Consider the following 19,646-nt stretch of genomic DNA (forward strand, 5'->3'; position numbering starts at 1 on the left):
AGATGGGAGAAGACACTTGCCCACCTTGGCACTGCCCTTCTCTAGACCCCCATCATCACGTACTAGATGGGTGCAATGTGCTCAGCTCTTCTGGGGCCACAGCCTGAATGAGAGGAGAAAGGGTGGTCCCAGCCCTGTTCTGGATGTCCTTCCACCTGACAAGTGAAAACCACTGCTTCTGCCTCCCTTGCTCAGAACAGAGGTGGTGCTCCACATAATGAGAGTTTGCCAGGTGAAATTTGCCTTGTGGATAAACTGAGGAATTTTTGTTACATTTTCTTTATCTGACACACCTCAGAATTGCAACAGCAGAACTTTCTCACTGGCAGCCAGGGACTGAGGCAGCCCCTCACACAAAGAAAGGGAGAACCAGGTTACAACTGCCTGACAGGACACAACCTAAATGGTGTTAGAAACCTGTCACCCTATTTGTGTGAATGCACATTTACAGGCACTCAGAGCACAAGGGTGGTGACCACACACTTGATGTTTAGCTTTGTGCTGAAGTCAGTTTAACTCTGTTGCAGGTGCAGCATTGACTGGTTCCATGCAGGAATGTGGCACTGCTTGGGCACACCCTGGTGCCAAAACAAGGGTTGGGAGGAACATTTCTGCATTCAACCCCATCAAAAGTGAGGCTTTGTGGTCTGCAATGTTTTCCCACTTTGCAAAGGGAAATCAAACCTTCTTCTTTGACCTAGTTTGGTACTTGGCCACTAGCCTGTCTTCTCAGTATCACCGCAATCATGAGTGGGACACATGCCCTTAGCCCCCTTTAGACAAATCTCTTGGCTCTGATTGCCCAAAATCTGCTGTTCCTGGGATCCTCTACATTGACAACAAAGTCAAACCCTGCCCTGGCTTTGCACTTCAGCATGGCTGGGGCAGAGTGTGCAGAGATGACACAAAGGCATTGTGAAGTTCCATGTTTGCTTGTCACATAACAAAACATAGTCTCTTAATCTGGGGAGACAGAGAAGTTCAAATTAACTTTCTCTTCCAAGCCATCAGCATCATCTACAGAAGGAATCTTGCACATTTAGACTACTTTTAGCTCCCAACTCAGTGACACCTGAAAAGAGGAGCATATTGTCCATGGTAGGTAGGCTGCAGCTCTCTCCAGCATTTGCTGCACTGCAATTGCCTCTTCATCCTAAAACATCCTAAATGTGAGCTATGAGACCAGGAGGACATTCTGGCTGCAAAGACACAGGCAAATTTAGCAAAAGGGACAGGATACATCCCCTTTAAAAGGAGTCAGGGTCAGCATCTTCGTCATGGAGAGTGGAGTTCAGGATAAATGATGTATGAAACTCAATGTTTTTAAGAAGAGTTGTGACATGAGATGGACATAGCAGGGTCTGCTGCCACCTGCAAACGCCTCTGCACACCCCTGTTGTCACTGCTGTCACTGCAGCTGTCACCTTGTGGCTTTGCTCTTCCTGTGCAGAGAGCAGCAGTGAGCAGCAAGGCTTGCAGTGCTCCCCGCTATGTCAAACACAGCACAGGCTGCTGAGCTCACATGTGGGCTGTGACACTGTGGAGAGATGACTTGCATTTTCCATGGGACTTGGCTTTCACTTGGGATTCCCATCCATGGAGAAGCTCAGAACTTCCCTCCTAGACCTTCTCATCTCCTTTTGTCTGGTTATTTCTGACTCACCCCTTGTCCTGAGGCAGGGCTGTGGGGAGGTGATGGCTCCTGCTCAGTGTCAGCCCAGCCAGGCAGGGCACAGCCCAGCCTGCTGCCAAGCTGACCGGGGCCTTTGGCTTGAGGAAATGCCTGCTTGAGCTGATGTCACTGGACTGGTGACGTACTTGCACACCACGTGTGGCTTGTCCCATCCCTGTCCCTGCAATCTTGAGTAACAGGGACTGACACATGTTTTTTCCAGAAAGCAATCTTTTCAGATAGAATTAATTCTGTGATTTCCAGGTGCTTCCTCCTCCACACAACTGATGAAGACTTCCTGAAGCTAACGGCCAAGGCTGCTCAAAGCCAGGACATTTAAATTAATCTTTTGTTCTTGGGGACTTTCAGTAGCTTGATGGCTCTGGGTGCTACTTCTTTCTCACTCACAGACCTAAACAGGTCCCAAAGCTGCTGGCAAAGAGGGGTTTTAGGGGGAAGAGGAGGCCAGGGTGGGAAGTGGCTTGTCTGTGGCTTTGAGACTGTGGGGAGGCTCCACTGAAAGCTCTTTGCAAGAGCCTCCCTGTAGAGCTGCTGTCTGGGTGTGGGGTGAGGGCAGCCTGTGAATCCAGCCTGGGGTCCACCACAAATGGCCTCAAATGAGCCTACAGCTGCACCCCAGTGTCTGAGTCACCAGGACACCCTGAGGATGTGGTAACTGAGGGTTGTGTTTAAAGGCACAGACGACCTCTCCTTCCCAATTTGAGAGGGTGCTTCTTGAGAAGGATGCTTGCATTTGAGCAACTCTGCATCCCGCAGGTTCTCTGTGCATTAAGGGGAACTGAGATTTTGATGGGAACACCTTGTGTTGTGCATCTATTTCCTCTCTCCCACTTATCAGGGGTTGGATCATGTTGCTTATTTTAAAGTCTAAAATGCAGATGAAGCTGTGAAGCATGAACAATAAATGCTACACGTCAGCAGATACCCAAGAAGCACAGCCCATTAATAAGGGGTGATGAGTGAATAAAATGCCTTTCACTCCCTGATCAAGAAATTTTTATTCACTGTTTTTGAGCATAATTTAGTGTTGGGTCTGAGCCAGAATGTTTTTATTTTTGTGTGGATCTACATTTGCATTTTCTCATGGCTGTTCTATAACCTGACTGCATTGCCATTATATAAATGCTGGCATCACAACATTTTCAGAGCCTGTAAAAGGCATGGAGCAGAAATCTAGAGAACATACCCCACACCTGTGTCCTACCTCCAGTGCAACTTATCTTAAAAGGTAAAACCCCTCCTGACACTGATCTCAAAGATCCCTTGGTAAAGTGTATTTCTTCTTATTTTCAAAAAATGCTAAACATTTCCTTATCCAGCTTTTTGCTCGAGCAAGAGGCAGTGCCCCGGTGCTGAACTGTGGCTTTCTTGCCTTGCCCTCCTCACCAGGCACGTCTGTCCTAGTGGGGCTTTTAAATGCGGTGGGTTTTAAACTAACCAGTATAAAATGTACATGAACATGAAGCCTTTGTGGTTACTGCAGTATTACCCTTAAGGGACAGGCCTGGTTGATGCTTTCAGTGAGGTCAAGTCCCTCTTCTTAACTCTGGTGTTACTTGTGTCTGCCCTTGTGCCCTCGCTTGCCTGCCAGCCGGGAGGTCGACACCCCTGTTACACAAGCGAATGTCGTCGGTGTTTTCCTTCTTGATTGTTCTGCGTGTAATTTGGATTCCACGAGCGGCACTCAGCTTATGTCATTGTATCATTTTAATGGTGTTTTTCTTGGCTGCAGGTCTGATTTTCTTGGCCTTGCAGTTAGGGCATCTCTGCAGACACGGACACTCGATAGCTGCGGGCGCTGCTTCCCCTTTCGCGCACCTTGCGCTCGCCCCTGTGAAACCAAACTGCAAAGGACTGGCTTTGCAATTCCTCCCTTGCCCATTCACAGTGGCCAACACACTCCCCTACTCCTTTAATTTTCACATGTCAGTACTTGGATTAAAGTTGTTACTGTACTACATGAAATCTTTAAAGTTTTCATTATGACTGCAGTGCGAAGGGTTTTCAGAGAAACTTGGAAGGATATCTAGGTGCTTCAGAGTGGTCACATTTACTTGACCTTTTCTGGGTGCACATCTCAACAGAATGAGTTTGGGACTGTACTTTTTCCTAGGCTGTTTAGCAAAGCCATTCCTTATTCCTGGTAGCTCTGCTTTCAAGGTATCTCCAGCAACATAGGTATCCTAAAACAGTAGTGCAGGGCTCTTGATGGATTCATGCAAATCCTCACATTTTTTATTCACACAATTTACCCTTCCTTGTATGAGCTGACAATCAAATCATACATGTATGCTTTGCAGTTGAGAGTTTTGTTTTCTTATATATTACCTATTATATTTCTTGCCTGTGCTGTTTGTAAAAGAAAAACAAAGCAATCAGCTCCCCCCAAAGCAACCTCTTTCTCCTCTAAACCCATGAAAAGTTAAAATCTGCATCTTTATTTTTTCTCCCCCTGCCCATGCACTTCTGCTTTTGTGCTCTCTGCCCAGGGATGGTCCCTGCACTGCTGTGTCCTGCTCCTTGGAGGAAACATGATGTCAGGAATCACGAAGCTGAGTGAGGTCTGTCAGGGGTCCCTGGCTCCCACACAGGCAGTGAACTCCCAGAAGCATGGAGAGGAAAGAGGGAAAGGGAAAACTGATGAGGCTATGAGCTGACACACAGACCAGAACAGGCAGATGCTTCTCAGAAGGAACCTCCAAAGTAAATACGATTGTGCAAGCTATTTCTGCGCCACGTTTCCAAAGAGAGACTTTTCTGTTTCCCTTTCCTATATAGCCACTCAGAAGGGCATGTTTGGATGCTCCAGGGTTGAAAAAAGAAAAGTTAAGACCATGCTGTCAGCTGCACTCCAGATCTGGGCATGCAGCACCCTGAGCTCATTCTGCAGAGGAGAAGGAAAGCCATGACACTCCAAAAGCAACTAGGGTTTGCTCTTGTGCCAGGATGGCCTTTCTGAAAAATAATTTCTCTTTCTCTCCATGCCTCAGTCTTTAACCAGCTAGCCAGTTTCCTTCCTCTCCCCTGTATGTTGATTTTTGGCCTTTTTTGGGGACAAGCAGCATCCCCCAGGAGAGGGACTTGGGGGTGCCTGGGGGACTTGGGGGTGCTGGGAAGCTTGGCATGAGCTGGCAGTGTGTGCTGGCAGCCCAGGAAGCCAGTCATTATCCTGGGCTGCATTTAAAGGAGTGTGGCCAGCAGGCCAGATTCTCCCCCTCTGCTCCACTCTGGTGAGACCCCACCTGGAACACCCCTGCTATGAAAACAGGTGGAGAAAGTTGGGATTGTTCAGCCTGGAGAAGGTTCCAAGAAGAACTGGGAGCACTTCCCAGTACATAAAGGGGCTAGAGGAGAGATACAGAGGAACTTTTTATGAATGTTTGTAGGGATAGGACAAGGGGGAATGGCTTCAAACTGAAAGAAGGCAGGTTTTTTTAGATACTAGGAAGAAATTCTTTACTGTGGGGTTGGTGAGGTACTGGCACAAATTGAACAGAGAAGTTGTGGATGCCCCATCCATGGAAGTGTTCAAGGCCAGGCTGGATGGGGCTTGGAGCAACCTGTTCCAGTGGAAGGTGTCCCCATGGCAGTGGGCTTGGAAATAGATGGCTTTTAAGGTCCTTTCCAATCAAATGATCCTGTGACTGTATGACATGAGGGATCAGAACCCCAGCTGACCTCACTGGCAGCTGTGTCTGAGGAAGGTTCCTCACTGGTCCCAAGGCATCCACACACAGAGGATGGTGGCCAGACAGGAGCTACTCCTCCGTGCCTCATCCAGCCCAGTGGTAATGGAGCAACAGCACAGGAGCCTGTGAGCCTGCTCTGAATCATCCTCTGGAAGGCCTTCACTTCCTTGCTCTCTGATCCAAGGCTGCTTTCTTGGCAGAGGCCTCCCCCCAGCAGTCAGTGGTAAATTCACTGCTTTGGTTGGTTGGTGTTTTTCCAGTGTTTGCTATGATACACAATTAATGAAACGTAAGTACCTCCATTTACTGCTCTCTAGAGAATCCCCTGGAATACAAGCCCTGGCCTTTGGGGACATTTCTATTGTTTCAGCTGCCACCAAAGCCAAGGGCAGCTAAATCACACAGTGTGATGGGAGGGAGCTCACCTGCCACTGTGCCCTGGCATTGCTTGCAGTTGCCTGAGCACTGTCTTTAATGACAGACACGCCACAGTAGCTCTGGCATTACAAGGTGACCACTGCCCGCGAGGTCTGGGCTCTGTCCCCAGCCCAGGCAAGGTCAAATCATTTTGAAATAGTTGACTGATCTTTCAGCATCAACAAGCAGCCTTGGAAGACTGCAAGGAAATTCTAAGAGGGGGAAATAGTTTGACATAATTCAGGTAAACAAAAAAACGCAGTCTGCAAGCCTCGTGCTACAGGCCTACTGCCAAATCTGCCACGTCTCTTTTCCAAGGGCTTCACCTGCCTGAGGAGCAAAGGTGACTCGATCCAATCTGTGTTTGGTCAGGTCCTGGTTTAGAGGTGTGCCTCTATTTTTGAAGTGCCCGCATGATAGTCATTCTCTGCTGGCAGGAGACCTTCTTGATGCATTTGGTATTGGGGTTGGACAGCCCAAGACCATGAGGGCTCCCAAGCACAGTGTCCAAGGTCCCAGGTACCTGGACCGATGGCTGCTCTCTTTAGCAGGTTGGTTTAGGAAGCAGAGACTTTCCTCTGCCAACCCTTGCTGATGGAAAACACCTGCTTGGCACTAGCTGGATCTTTCTAGATCCCAGAAATGTCTGATTAGAGCCAAGCAAAACAAGGGACTGTGGATTCTGTGGGAGGTTGTACCTGGAGCTGTGGATGGGTTTCACTGCCAGCCATCCTGCCTTGCTCAAGGCACTCTGGCTGCGCAGCACAGAGGATGTGGGAGCTGTGCAACCACCTCGGACAACTTGCAGGTCACAGAGCAGCACTGCCAGGGAAAACAAATATCCTTGTTTGCCTCAAAAGGCTGAGCCATTACCTGCAGTGCACCAGGAGCTGCTAGGACAGCTTTGGGTGGATAGGCAAAGACCTCACTGTGGGACAGTCCTGTTCCCTGTGCCAGCCACCCCCACGGGTTTGAGTGAGCCCTGGGTCAAAGCAGACACATGGCAAGGGGAAGGGAGCAGGGGAAGGGCACCACAGGTTTGGTTGTCAGCAGCCTGTGTCACTCTACATGTTAAGTCCATGAGAAGCTGGCAGCAGCTCATTCTGATTTCTCATTTTACCTCATGGCTAAAGATCCCTTCTCCAAAGGGGTGAAGCCCTTAAATACTTTCAAAAGTCCATCTAATCAATCTTGCTCTGATAATTTAATTACTAAGATGAAGCCAGGGCAGTTGATCAGTACAAGCCACTTACAGCACGAACAGATCAGAGCTCTGAGCCCAAGCTCGGTTTTTTTAACCTCTTTGACTTGGAAAGTTTTCAGAGAAATTTTCAGGACCACAACACAGGTCTGACCGGCACAAGGTCTGTTTCTGCAGGCATATGCTGCTTTTACCCACAGTGTTGATATAAGTAATTCTCACCTTCCTCCTCTCCCCTGTACCAGGCACTGACTATAGAGTTACAATAATTTAAGATCTATCATTTTCAGAGTATTTTTAACCACTTCCTTTCACAGTGCAGCCTCACAACCCCTTCTGCCTGGCTGCAGATCTCAGAATAAACTGCCTTGCATTTGCACCCTGCTTCAACCCATCTCCAAAGGCAGCAGCAGTTCCCAAAGAAATGTGGGTTGGATGTCCCAGGGCAGGGTTTAAGGACACACCAACCATCACAGAGCAGGCAGCAGTGCCTGCTGGGTTGGGCTCTACTCACCTACCATGTGTCAAACACCAGCACACTCTGGTCAGAGCTCACAGACCTGGTGCTTTCATTTGCTGCTTTTCCTTACTCCACGCACACAGGATTATTTTAAAATAGAAACTTCCTAAGAAGCTCTTAGACATTCATAGGACTTGGCCTGTTGTGAGCAAGGTGCTTCACTTGAGGCATTTGAGCAGCCCTGCCGAGATCAGTGGGCAGCTGCACGTGGTCAAGAGCCCGGTGAAACCCAAGAGCCAGAGATTTCCTCTACTATTGGACATCTACCGGAGCAGAACCACAACAAACACATCTAACAGCATATTTATACACGTTAGATGAGAACAACTTGTTCAGCAGTGCTCTGCTACTACAACAGTTACATTTATGCATGCAAAAATCCCGCAAAATGTGGCACAGACCCACTGTGGTTTGATGCAAAATAGCCTAAAAACAACCGCAACAACAAAACCTCCAGCAGAGCTCACTATTAAAAATCCCCTTAAAATAAAGCAAAGAGAGAGAGAGAAAAATGGCAGTGATGATTTCCTCATTCACAATCAGCCAAAGAGAACTGCTAGCATCTGGTCAGATATTTATCACACAGTAGCTGCAGCATCAGGCTGGCTCACTTCAGCACCGAGCACTTAACAGGTGCCATGAGACCCTTTCCTCTGCACACAGAGCTCAGCTGGGTCAGGCTCAGACACAGACCCAAAAACAGGGCTGGGAACCTGTTTGCCAAATGGCCTCTTGAAAATAGCACCAAAGCCAAAATTAGTATTTGAGGAAGCTTAGCTTCAGGCTGTTGTTTCCAAGCACCAGCATTACATACTCAGGAAGCACAAATAAACCTTAATTTTTGGTCATACCTGTCAACAACAACTATACCTGCTATTGAAAATGGAAAGAGCTGGAAGAAAAACTGTGAGCTGCAAAACAATTTCAGCATAGGGTTATCCAGGTAACTGTAACCAGAAAAATCACTGGGAGCCCTTGGCCTGGTCCTGGGAAGCTTGAGGTTGTTTGCCATTGAATTTCAGTAAAAGATAGGACACCCCCTTCTCTCATTTATGGTACTCTGGGAGATACTAGAATAAACTCCATAAATTATCCCCTTCACTGTATTCATTTTCCCTTTTTCTGGCTCCCTGCAAGGGCAGCACAACCCTTATGAATCCCATTCCCAGGTTTTTAATATAAGCAGTGCCAGCAACCAGACACGATCACTTAGTATTTTTATTAAAAAATACAATCATGGCTAAAAAACAAACTCTGTTAGATCTCGACAAGAGAATAAATAAATCAGAGGGGCAAATGTGGAGATGCAGCCAAGGAGCCACTCCTTGATGCTGGGACTGTGGGAGTCCCATAATTCACATTATGGAAGGAAAAAGCACCGAGGGCACTTAGAGGGACTGCAGCCCTGAACTGCAGCACAGCTGCCGCCTGTGCAGCGCATTCCCAAGGGAGGAATACAGTGGGAGAGGTGTTTTTCCCGGCTGCGCTGTTCCTGCCAGTGCAGGACCGGAGAAGAGGCACTGCCACCTCTCGTTTAGCAGCTGCAATAGGCGAGCAGGGGCTGGCAGCCAGCACGGGAGGGGCAGAACCCTGCAGCACTGCTCCCATTCCCTGCTCAGTCAGACCCGTTCGAGGGCAACAAGAAGGGTTTTGGCAGGAACAGGCTGCAGGCAGGGCAGCTGCTTCTAGCCCTGAGTTTGTTCACAGGCATCACGAGCTCCCACTCAGCACAGACCCTGCTGCCACCCCACCCTGAGAGCTGCCAGCACAACTGGAGCCAGGCAGCAACAAATAGTGGGACAAATCAGAGCAAACCAGGCTTTCATACATTTGTATGTTTATTATTTCAAAGTACAGTATATACACAAGGTATAGCAATACCTTTGAAAACTTTATACAGAAACAGGTATCTACAAAATTAAATCAACAGACATTTTGTGTATAGGACTTACACACAAAGATTGGAAGAATCAACAGCTTCAGTTAGAACACGGAAATGGGAAGGAAACACCCATCCACCTTGGAAAAGCTCTAGATACCACCCAGCTCCCTCTGCAAGGCAGCCACCTGTCCCTGGTGAGACAGGGCACACCTGATTCCCACCCAGTGCTGGTGTTCACAGTCACAGTGACTGGCACAGGGAGGGTGAAGGCTCCTTGGGACAGGCCTTGCCCTCTGAACCCTCCCTAGATTCAGGTCTCTGCAGCATGTGGACACTCAGTTTTACACTTGATGCACTGGAAGCCAGGCATACAGTTTTTAAAATTTTTCTTCTTTAGTTATGAACCAAAACACTCTAATAAAAAATATTTCAAGAGAGATACTACAGGTGTTGCCAGCAACAAGTGAAGATAATGAGAAAATGTTCAAGGAAGAAATCAATCTCCAGTTTTCTGGACACTATAATTAAAAATATTGCACGAGTCAGTATGGCAGCAAGCCAGTGATTTCTATAGCATAAAATGGTACTCTTCAGGTCAGAGGGTCTGGCTTCTGACAATGACAGTGCTGGATTTTACAGAGGGTGGAAAAACATAGGCAGCTTTTTGTAGGGCCTCTAACAACATCTGTTTGTGCGATGTTTGAATTAAAAGAGCACCCTGAGTATTTAAGAAACAGATGTTTAAGCTTGTAAGACACAACCAGCCACAAGCTTGGAATTTTCAAAAGCAGCCTGTGGCAATTACACATCTAATGGACACTGAATTTCAGTGACAGGCAAGTAGCTACATGCTCCAGGCTGCCTTCATGATTCGTTTATGAATCTACCAGTTTGTCTCTAAAATTCAGTTTATCTGAGGACAGTTTTCAGGTTCCTCATACAATTCCCAAAACAAGGTAAGTGGGATGAGATTGCTACACAAGCCTTGCACCAACCCTGCACCAGCTCCTGCTCACCTGTGTGAGCCACCCCACACAAACACCTTTCCACAGAAAGTGTTCTCGCTACTCCACCAACAGCATCACACTCCTGACAAGCTACCCCATGGAAACAGGACCAGCAACATTTTATGGCTGATACATCATTGCCTCTCAAAAAGGAGGACCATCCTTATGCCAAGTTGCTGGGTGACCCCATCAGGTATTCACCACACCCTGTGCTGACTGGAGAGTCACTTGCCAATGTGCAAGCCAGAATGACTTTTCCATCTCCAACAGATACGTTTAAAATAACACCTGTGGATGACAGCTTTGGTCCATGAAAACACCGTGCACGATAAACAACGTGGTATTTTGGCTGCTTTGTGTGTCTCCATAACCAAGGAATAAAAAAAGTCTGAGAAGTTATTAGTGCTACAAAGAGCAAGCAGCATTTCCAGCAGGGCAGGAGGACAGCTAACTAGGTTTTTCAACTTAAAAGGAGAAACAACCACGGCAAAAAGAAATAAGAATTTTGACAAAGCCATTGCACTGATTCCATCTGCACCACACCCCTCCTTCATTCACACTGTACACCTGGAGAACATACATTAAAAGATTACAATATTAACATGGTATCTAAAATACTGGAGTCATTCAGTTGAATGCCTGAAAACATCCAGAGATCTGGTACATTAAAGCATGAAAACACAAATATACAAGAGCTAAGCTATGTTTTAGCATGCAAATTGTTCTAAAGTACTTTCTCTCAGCAGAAGAGCCGAGCTCAGTCATGAGCAACTGTCTGTTCGCTTCCTGGAAGCTGTGACAAAATCTGTTTCAGCAGAGCCAGGTATTTTCCTCTTCACATCACTTAAACAGCAGTAAAGCAGTAGTAGTCCCATCACTGGACTGGCCCGAATTCTTAACATCTCAGATAACCATTGCCTTCAGGAATTAGAAAAATAGATGTGTAAAAACCCACCCAGATTAAAGACTTGCAGTTTCTATATAATGCTTGCTCAGGTTTTACACAATTTGCTCCCATTCTCACTTTCCAAAGGAACACTTAATCCTTTGACAAGGAGGTTGCCTTGAAGGGACCTGATCAAGGATCTTGAAGCTCTCTGGACCACAAATCAAGTCTTGATCCCACAAGGACTTACAGATATACCTATCTTTAGACTAACAACAAAGTCCCATTGTCTTGAACCAAACTATTCAAATTAATTTAGGTTCTTTTGCTGTATTTATTACAAAGCTCAGGCAACTCAGTGGCATCTGAAAATGGAGTTCACATCCCTAAGTCATCCAGTCTGATCAATTATCCTTCTCTATGCTGCCAAATTCAGGTCCCTCATTTTGTGTACGAGGCAAACAGTACCTGCAGTAAGACAGATTCTCCCCACACCCCCCCTTTTTGATTAAAGTAGCTAAAGCATTGTTATTGTAAATGTACATTGACTTTTTTTATGGCAATAGGAAGTTCAAGTATTTAATAAAAACCTGAAGTATGTATTTACACGGTGATCTGATCAATTGATTTTGGTCAAAAGGTGATAGATACAGAAACTACACATTTACTTGCTGGAATAAAGATATTTCAGATCCGGTATATTACTCATCCTGGAATTAAAATGTGAACATTATGTGACTAAACCAAATCTTGTCACCTTGAGACTCTTCCTCCATCACCCTCACAGCCACTGAAGGACTAAGTAACAGTTTTCAGTTACTTTGACCAACTAATTCTTCTCAACAGTAAAATCAACGAGCGGCACAGATTTCTGTGCCACTTTCACAGTCCAACAATAGATTAAAATCCCATTTAGATCTATTTCTTACCATTATAGTCAGTAGTTGGTCTAGCCACAGCTAATGAGAAATTTTCATTAGTTTCCATTTGTCTTTGAGAACAGATGCAACCACCATGTCTACATGTACTTACACAGATTTACAATGGGCAGCTTAAACTCCTTAAATGCTGTTAGTTATGCAGAAGCCCAGAAAACTTTATTAACCAATTATCTGATATCAGACTTCTTTTGATCCACATGTTTAAGGATCAAGGGTTTACAAGATTTGCTGAACTGACATTGGTTTCAACTACATGAACTCAAGAACTGAATCAGAACACTTTCTAATTCCTTAGTTTTACTGTTGTTTCACTCCTCTGGAATAAAGAATTTGACCAGGTGAATGTTAATCCAAAACAAAAAATATGCAGTATCATGGCCACCACTTAAAACCCCAAATCTTGTAACAAAGCATTACTCCATGCATGTGTCAAAAATGCTTAAATCAACCCAAAGATCAGAAATAATATGCAAGAAAGGAAACAAATGTCTGAAAGCCCTTAAAGCTCAGTAACACCGGATATGTTCAATAGCAACTAAGACATAATTGGCTTTATTTTTCTTTTCAAGCTCCATCATTAAGAGACCGATTAATTACACAGTGCAGAAATTAAAATCTCATGGCAACTCACTCCAAACAGTCTGCACTGCAAAGCGTCCGTATTTCATATAGAGGTTTCAGGTAAATGTAGTGTGCAGTGAATTTCAGCAGTGCCTCAGGCTGGTACTGGGTAGACAGAACCACACAGATGCCAAACCCTGTTGATTTCTTACATGAGTGAGCCTGTGTGGTCAAAGGCTTCTTCTGCAAAAACCCAGATGCTTGTGCTGGCAGGCAGAATGTAAAACACAGTGGTCTGTAGCACCTGCCTTTTCTGCATCTTCATGTTGTTTAGTCCCCAGAAGCTTTAGTTATGTCTTCTTTATTCTCTGTTCCAGATCATGCTTGTGTTTAATAAGTCGTTCTATTTCTGTCCCCAGAGTTTGCAGGTTTTCCTTTGTGGGGGGAAAAATGATAAGGTAATTTATACAGGGAAATTAGTCCATCACCACAAAATGCACTAATAAGTCAAAATTACTGTTTATGTCAGCAGGTTGATACTTTCAAGTATTCAGAACAAATGCAAATAATTAGAGTCAGAAGAAACCAAACTTATTTCAACAAAAAACTCAAAGCTCTTGGTAAGTCCTTTTTTGCAGTTACCAGTATTCTACAGGATGTCTAGAAGGTAGAATGCTTGTTCCCCTAGCATTCAGGAGGAATGATGATTACAGGAAGAGATCTCCAGCTTGTGCAGAACCCTGCAGCCCAGCTGGCAGCCTGCACACTGCTTTCCAGCCTGCCACCTCCCCCTGGCAGCAGATGTGCTGCCCCAGCAGCTCAAGAGAGCCAGGCAGGCAGAGCCTGTGCTCCTGGCTCCACATGCCCAGGGCAGAGCATGGAGAGACCTGCCCTGCTGAAGGCACAGAACTCATTTCAAGCAGCAGCCCATTAGTGCAGCATACTCTGAGAGTCTTAAACTAGAGGTACATGGCATCATGTCACATAACTCCCTGGTTAACCCAATGCCATCAGTGGCACCAAATCACAATGAGCTGACTTCTGAAAAGCCTGTAATAGCATGCAGTGAAAGGGGCATCTGAGAACCACAAGAACGTGCAGAACTGGCACAGCTACTCACTTTCAGTGTGATATTCTTCAGTAACGTATCTTCTAACACAGCCTGAAGCTTCCTGTTTATCTCTAAGGAGAGCTCCAAAGTGAGCCCACTGTCTGCAGGGTGAGATGTATACAGAGATGCCATAATCCCACCACGCCTGCTCAAGTGTACTTTGTTGAAGTCAGAGGCCTCTGATGACAGTGTTCCAGCTTCTTCCCGCAAAATATAACTCTGAATAATTCTGGAGGATAAAAAAAATAAAAACATCACAGCATTACAAGGCAGAGAAGAGTCGATGCTGAAGTAACTTCAGATTCCTGACATGAGTGATTTTATTGTCAAGCAGTACTGTATTACCAAAAAAGCAGTAAAAATTTTCTCGTGTAATTTCTATGGCAGAGGAAAACCTGCGATACCAATAGTGACACAGGAAATGCTGGTAAGTCAAGAGACCAAAATGTGCAGGGTTTACTTATTGAAAAGTATTCTGAATAGCTAAGGGGACAAGAAAGGAAATTTAAAAAGTCTACTTTTCTTTGCTGAAGGACTCCAGACTTGAAATCTTAGCTTTTCTACACATGAGAAAAAAATGACAAAGTCACTTCACAAGTCTTCCCAAGTTGTGATCACATTCTGTGAAATGGTAGCAGCTGGGTATACATGTATAGACTTATTAAGCAAGGACTGTTCTTAACAGGCAATAGCACCTTCCAGAGGCAGCTTTATGCCAGCATTTCTTACCCTCCTAACTGAAGTTCCAGACATTAATTATCCTGTAAAATGAGATTTTCATTTAAGTGGAATCTTGTCTCACACATCAACCACTGACCACCTTTGGCTCAGATACATCATTTGTTTTATATATATATACCCAAGTACCATCTGGAATAATGCAGATTCTCCTTCCAAAACAAACACAATCAGCACCCTTTTAAGCACATGAGGATTATGGACTCTTCTGTTAGCCAGTGTCAGTAATCCACCTCAAACCAGCCACCTGCTGACCATTTTCCTCCCAAAAACCCACTTGTGACAGTTTATTCCTCCTGAAAAAATTCAGTAATAGTACTAATAGCCAAAAAATTGGCAATTACTATAATTGCTGGGAAAAGATATGGAAAAAAAACCCCAAACGAATTCAATCTTCGAAATCTACTGTCACTACAGTGTTTTTACTGTTTTAAACATTTTAATTTAGACAATTACTTTTCTTACACAAAATCCAGAATACTTGTCTAGTGCATCAGCTCAACACTGAAAACCTGCATGGACAGAACAGAGCACATACTTTGTTTTTTTCCTGATTTCCTCCACCAGCTGTTTAATGTGATCCTCCATAAACTCCATCTTCTCATTTTTTCGAGCATGTGCCTTCTGCAGCCTTAGTATTCTTTCAACCAAGACAGCCTTGTCCACCTCTGGGAAGCTGTCCACAGCCACTGCAGAGCCAGTGTTCTCAGGAGACCGATCCTCGTTGCTGCTCCGCGCGTTCAGGGACCCTGCCAACACATCAGTTTTTGTAAAAACTCCTTCAGATCTCAGGTGAAGTGCCCCCAGCACAGCAGTGCATGCACTCACTACTGGTCAGGAGCTGAAGATATTTTCCCCAGGATGCCAGTTCCCCTTTATGTTAGTGTTGTTTTCTCTAAAGGATCCTTACGGTGTTTAAATGTGACATGCTGGGACTGCCTACTGTGGTGCATTGCCTTCGGTGTAAGTGTGCTGCTCCCTTCAGGAATGCTCATTCCCACTTCAACACCTTCATCTCAAAATCTACTCTGCACAAGACTGAGCTGATTTTAAGTGTGTGCTTTGGAATAAACTAAAATTACAGTACTATGAAAACTGTACAGACTCACAAAAGCCCTATATATAAACACTCTGCAGCACTGATCACTTAGAGCTCGCAGTATTTCCTTTACATTCTGCTGTTCTTTCTAAGCATTTGTCTCTCTCACACAGTGAGATTACAGGACATCTGGACAGAACTAACCCAACTTAAAACCCAAAGATATCAAGGAAGGAAAAATGCTGTTTTCAGTTCTAAAGATCACTCCTTTAGTTCTAACTGGATAGAAAGTAATGAATATTACATAAACCCACTGATGTCTCTAATGATGCTAATTGATTTCTCATTTACACAGTTGCAACTGTCAATAGGGCAATTAAACAACGTTGGAAGCCACTGCTCATTTTTATTTTGCCTCTGGCAGCATGTAAAAGGTCCTCTATAAACTGGAGTCCTCTTGAGCTTCCTCCAAACATAAAAGCAACAAAATAAAAAGGCAGGTATTTAAAAAGAACCAAAATATATAAACATCATAAACATTACACTTTAATCACATAATAAGCACCTACAACTGCAGTCAGCCAAGTGCATTTTGGTGCTTAGAGGCTATTTTGTCAGTTTTAATGGGAAGCAGCCCACACACTGAATATGCACAAACCACACAAAGAGCGAGCACACTGTGCAACCTTGTTAAGACTGAAGGGCTGTTTGGCAGCCCTGTTATGTGCTCCATTACCTGATGAACTGGAACGGCTCCCCATGCTGCTGACTTCTTTGTCATAATTACCATTTTCCATCTGATCCAATTTCCTCCGTGCTAAAAGTATGAACAAAATGACGATTACCAATAGCAGAGTAAGAATTAAAAATTACGGGGTTACTCAACATACAGAACCTCTAATCATCTCTCACCTGCACTAATTTAACATGACGTGACAACTGAAAGACAATGACAGCAACTAAAAATAAAACCCAAACAATTTCCTATCCCTCTCTGGCCTGAGCCATGAAGCACCTGGATATAACACCCACCATGATCCCTACACACTGCTGTAGTTGCCAGCTGAAGGGGCACTGTCATGTGTAGGCTTAACTGGGACCAGTAAGACTTGAGTTTGATTCTACTTCTGATTAGGTCTGCCATGTAAATTACTACTGATGTTGGCAACTCTGTTCCAGCATCTCATAACTGTATCACTACAGCAGTACTTGTGCCAGAAGCACCACTCATTCCTGGGGATCAAGAGGGAAAGCACACAGCTGTTCTTATATGCACAAAAAGGGACGCGGAACTTGTCTTGCACAGTGCCAATAGGACCTCTTCTTCCAAACACACTTCAAACACATTTAATTATCTTCAAATCTATTTGCATTCAGAGTGTATGCATTGTTGGGTATTTGATGACTTCAATTTGTAGACAAAATTAGCCATCAGTCTCTCCACATCCAGCTTTAAAAATTGAAGTGTTCTGTTTAATGTACTAAAAATAACTGTCACCAGCAATTCCTGATACAGGCAGCAACTAGGAAACTTCTGAATATACTCTTACACAGACCAGGATCCATATATATATATATTTCAGTAGTCAGATACATCATAACAAAGACTAAACTCTTTTGAAATAGCAATTTCATTTTATGTCTAAGGCCACTTCAAAAGTTACATTTTAGACTGAAAATTAACACAAAGGCCTGTCACTGCAGTTTCCACAAGATCTAACTTGCTCACTCTCATTGTCTTCAGGGACAATGACACTTGAAGGGTGACACTCAAGCAGTGAGCACACACAGACAGGACCTGAGTCTCTAACAGACTGAAGGGGGTCATAGATGGGGCTCACTCATAAGTGAAAATAATCTCCACCTAGCTGAAGTTGTTTTGTGAGGTCTTTCAGGTTTGCTGCGTGCTTGCGTTTCTGGGTAGCCAGGTCATCCTTCAGTTCATCCACGTGGGTCTTCAGTGCTGACACTTCTTCCTGCTCTGAGGCCAGCTGAGCCTGCAGGGTCTCAACCTCGGATTTTCGCTGATCCTCCTCCTTCTGTAACTTGATGGCCTAAAATTGGGATTTTACTTTCAGTCATACACAAAGAAATTCTAACCTAACTATAGTGCATGCTCAACATCCCTAACTGCACTTTTCATCTGGGAATCATTCACACTTCACACTTATTATTTAGGCTGAACACTAGCATTTCACATGAATAGTAAGATTTCTCAACTATCTCCAAAACTTCTACATGATAAAGTACAAAGTCACATTACCTTCCAGGACACACTAAGCTTATAAAAAATTACATTTATCTCATAGTACAAACAGGACCTGAGGAACAGTTTACAGTAATAAATGTCACAGGCAAATTAGAACCTTGTTTCTGTTTCAATTACACCTGCACAGAGAACAACTCTCTGCTCCCAAAAAGCCAGAAAGAGCAACACAGCGGCACCTCCTCATTCCAGTGCAGTGTGTCTCAGGATGCCTTTCAGCTTGAGAACATCAGGTGTTCATATCCCTCTGCGACTAATGGCAGACTCAAGGAGAAACTGCAGTCAGGGAACTGAAGATACAAGGTGGTATTCATGTGCCACATCTTTATCTGCCTCAGACATCTTACTAGAGCAAAAACAAGCTGCCCACTGTACTCACCAGATCACCTTTAGTCTGTTGAACACATTCCAGCTGATTCTGCAGCTCTCTTTCACTGTAAGAAAGCTTATCCAACTGGCTCTGTAAGGAATTGTTTTCAGACTGAAGCTGTGCATTCTTACTGGTTAATTTCTCAGTGAATATCAATAGCTCAGATTCTCTTTTCCGACTACCTTCAATGTCCTTCTGAAGATCAGCAACCAGAGAATTGAAACCATCTATTTCTTCCTTTAAAGCATTGATTTCTTGTTCATCTCTGTCAAAACAATTGTATCCCATTAGGGATAACCTGAGCTTAAAGATATGAAGCTTTATTGCAATAAAAGCATTCAGGTCAAGTCCAAATAAGACACAATTTGGGGAACAATTAATGACCCTGGGGTATCTATTAGTCACTGGATCATTTCAAATGTCAAGGCAGTTTCACAACATGCTGCAGTGCTGAAATGACAGATTTCTGCATCCCACAGAGGACACTCGGGCATTAGCTCCTCATCTCTCCATGTTCAATTTCTCCATATGACCTTCAGATCAGGGTACAAACAAAACTCTCAAAACCATACCAGGTAGGTAAGAGGAAGGCTTGCAAACCCAACAAAGGTGGCAAATCTGTAAGAGGCCTTTTCTTTAAGAAACAGGGAAATGCTCCAGTTTGGATTTCTCTAGGACAGCAGTATGGTGATTCCTGACACATCCTTATCCAAGCCCTACAGCTCTGAATCAAAGGGCCTATCCTACTGCACTACTCCTCCCCCCAAAAACAAGTCCTTTACTCTACAAACCAAGTTTTTGTTTCTACTGAAAGACTCCCATGAGAGACTTTTGATCTATCCTATCCAATCCATCTGAGTAAAAAATGCTACATCTTCAGTTATCATCAACATTCTACAGAAAGTGTTTGAAATTAATTCCAAAATTTAATAGCAGTTAAAAAATGTTACAGACTAAAAACATCCCTCTTATTTGCTCTTGCAATATTTGTTCATTAATTCTTCAATCATAGGGGATTTTATACACCTTTTCTGAAACTTCACTTTCTAACATCAGCAGAAAAAAACCCTCAACTTTCTCACAGGGAGTGTGTATATTCATATTTAAAATTAAAATTATACAAAGCAAGAGCACACATTTAATTTCCTGACAGACATTGTAATTATGAGGAGGAGCAATTCACTTTAAATCAACAATCCTGTATTGATTCATTTCTCCAAGAAGAGCCGAGATCCAGTCATTTGTGCTGCAAAATATCTCACCTGCAGGTCTCATTTAAAAACCTGTGCCAGAAGGGTATGCTTGTATTTTATATTTTCAAACAC

At 44.2% G+C, this 19,646-nt stretch overlaps 1 protein-coding gene across 4 annotated transcripts in view; it reads right to left on the bottom strand.

The window, feature by feature from the left end:
• Positions 1–9,341: 9,341 nt before the first annotated feature.
• CCDC186 (coiled-coil domain containing 186) overlaps positions 9,342–19,646 on the bottom strand; it is a 35,390-nt gene continuing 25,085 nt past the window's right edge. For all 4 annotated transcript variants that reach the window (XM_058841206.1, XM_058841204.1, XM_058841205.1 and 1 more), the window contains exons 11-16: positions 18,331–18,586; positions 17,550–17,739; positions 16,422–16,502; positions 15,185–15,395; positions 13,918–14,137; positions 9,342–13,231 (exon numbers count right to left, since the gene is read on the bottom strand). In XM_058841206.1, the coding sequence (XP_058697189.1) occupies positions 13,148–13,231; positions 13,918–14,137; positions 15,185–15,395; positions 16,422–16,502; positions 17,550–17,739; positions 18,331–18,586 (1,042 nt within the window). In that variant the 3' untranslated portion in view covers positions 9,342–13,147. The remainder of the gene's footprint in view (positions 13,232–13,917; positions 14,138–15,184; positions 15,396–16,421; positions 16,503–17,549; positions 17,740–18,330; positions 18,587–19,646) is intronic.

This window comes from Poecile atricapillus, chromosome 6, assembly GCF_030490865.1.
Source record: "Poecile atricapillus isolate bPoeAtr1 chromosome 6, bPoeAtr1.hap1, whole genome shotgun sequence".
NCBI lineage: Eukaryota > Metazoa > Chordata > Aves > Passeriformes > Paridae > Poecile > Poecile atricapillus.